Genomic DNA, 1,997 nt, shown 5'->3' with positions numbered 1-1,997 from the left:
TAAATGATGTTAACAGTGATTTCAGCTGTGAAAAAGTTGTACAAGATGTATTGTGAACCTTTTCAGGATATAAGACTCTCCTGTTGTAAATCTTCTGACAATTTTCCATTGTTCTAGTAGTATAAATGCTACATCCACAAAATAATAATACTGCAAACATTTTGGAATGTTCACTTTTAAACGTACGAGTAACAGCACTAAAACACAGACAATCCCTAAGTGAACTTGGTGAACCTGTTAAGAGAAAAGACACAAGCAATACATATCCTATTCATCTTGAGTATAACTTAAAACTTTCACACAAAAACAATATTTATTTGAGAATCTCTCTAGTCATTGATTAAGCCTCTTTTTATACATTTGAAAATGAAAAAGGATACCTGTATTATAACTGTGCATGGAGACAGAACCTTGAAAAATTTGTACTTGCAAGTATATTAGTCTTCCATCAGGCAAAACTTAAATATATTACAGGCCTAACCCATAAGATTTATGCAAGCAGCCCTCACATAGCAGCCATATGGAAATTGGAAAATTGTGAAAATCAGTTTTTTCTTTTTATTTAATCAGTTGTCAAGTGGTAAAGCAACCAAATCTGACATGGCTGGTCAGAAAAATCATTTAACTTTTTTTTTGAAATTTCTTCTATAAAATCCTCTCCAGAATTGCTTGTATAGTTTAAAAATCACAAAAGAAGCATTCCTTCCAATATAAAATGCAAGCCATCAAAATGTTACATATCAAAATCTTGATATAAATCTTATTCTGTTTACAACTCCAAACTCTGTCTCACTAACTTTCTTAGTAAAACTCCCTAGTCTCAAAGTTCTTGATCAGTAATTTCTCACAAATATCAGCTGTATATATTACATGCAAACTAACGAAATATGTCACCTTAACAACCATTTATAACTAAATGCAGTAATTTCTCTCTGAATACCATTACATTTGTATAACAAAAACAACTCATCAGGAAAGAAAATTCCTACATCACATCACTAAGGACTAGATTCCAACAACTAGTAAAGGAGGTGATTGGATGCCCTAATCAAGACGTCAAGCATACCATCCACGGTCATGCCTTTGTTCGTTTTGCACAACTCAAGGGCCTCACTCAGCTCCTCGTTGCCTTCGTAGGAAACCAGTAACCCATAGAGGGATATGACACTGTCAGTGTTCCCTAGGAAAACTTTGTCACATACCACTTGAAGGTTTGTATTCACCCTTTCTAATTCGCACTTTGATGTTCGAAGATGGCACCTGCCTTTGCAGTCAAAATAGGAACAGTCCTCGTCTTCGGAACAAGAGGGTGTATTTTCCATGATCTTCAGGAGAGCATTCTCTGGCAAGACCGAATCCAGATCCAGGAACATCACATTACCAGACTTATTCCAGCCAAAATGACTGTGCTTTATGTCGCACAGATGAATGTGTTCCGTGTAGATGGTTTCCAATTTCCTGATATATCGAAGGATGTCTAAGCCCTTCCACAACCTCTCCCGCCAGGTAAGGCTAAAGGGCCTCATTGCATTCTCCGTGAGAGGCGCTAGGTACTCCACAGCATAGTATGAACCGCATGTCCCTAACACACGTGGGAACAATCTAAACTCTTCCAAAAGGTAGGACATTAAAAATTCATGATCCTGTAACAACAACCAGAAATTTTTGTGATACTCAACAACTTCAGTGCTGGTTTTATAGAGATTATTCTCGTCCATGAGCTTAGAAATGGAGTCTTTGTTGATGTCGTGACCGATGAAGTTCAAGGCATAGGTTATGGCCATGCTCTGCAGTTCCTCTCGTGTTGGAAAGTATGGCTCTCCTGATTTCTTGTTCCAATAAACCTGGAAAAGGGAAAATGTATGAGAAAACAATAAAATAATCTGCATCTACATTACAAAAAAGAAAAGAGGCAGATTAAGAAATGAAAAAAAGGGACACTAAGAAAAAAATATGAAAAAATGGTCTTAACCCATGTGTGCGCGTGTATGCACGTG

The 1,997-nt window shown here is 36.8% G+C and overlaps 2 protein-coding genes across 2 annotated transcripts in view; one reads left to right on the top strand and one right to left on the bottom strand.

Annotated features, from left to right (window-relative positions):
- The window catches only part of LOC119582206, an 8,860-nt gene extending 8,771 nt beyond the window's left edge, over positions 1–89 (top strand). The window contains exon 5 of the mRNA XM_037930438.1: positions 67–89. Within this exon, the coding sequence (XP_037786366.1) occupies positions 67–89 (23 nt within the window). The remainder of the gene's footprint in view (positions 1–66) is intronic.
- Positions 12–1,997, bottom strand: part of LOC119581740 (divergent protein kinase domain 1C-like) — a 7,970-nt gene continuing 5,984 nt past the window's right edge. Inside the window, exon 3 of the mRNA XM_037929871.1 lies at positions 12–1,844. Coding sequence (XP_037785799.1) covers positions 1,020–1,844 — 825 coding nt within the window. The 3' untranslated portion in view covers positions 12–1,019. The remainder of the gene's footprint in view (positions 1,845–1,997) is intronic.

This window comes from Penaeus monodon, chromosome 15 (assembly GCF_015228065.2).
Source record: "Penaeus monodon isolate SGIC_2016 chromosome 15, NSTDA_Pmon_1, whole genome shotgun sequence".
NCBI lineage: Eukaryota > Metazoa > Arthropoda > Malacostraca > Decapoda > Penaeidae > Penaeus > Penaeus monodon.
The sequence above is the reverse complement of the archived record's forward strand: the minus strand, read 5'-3'. Positions and strand labels throughout refer to the sequence as shown.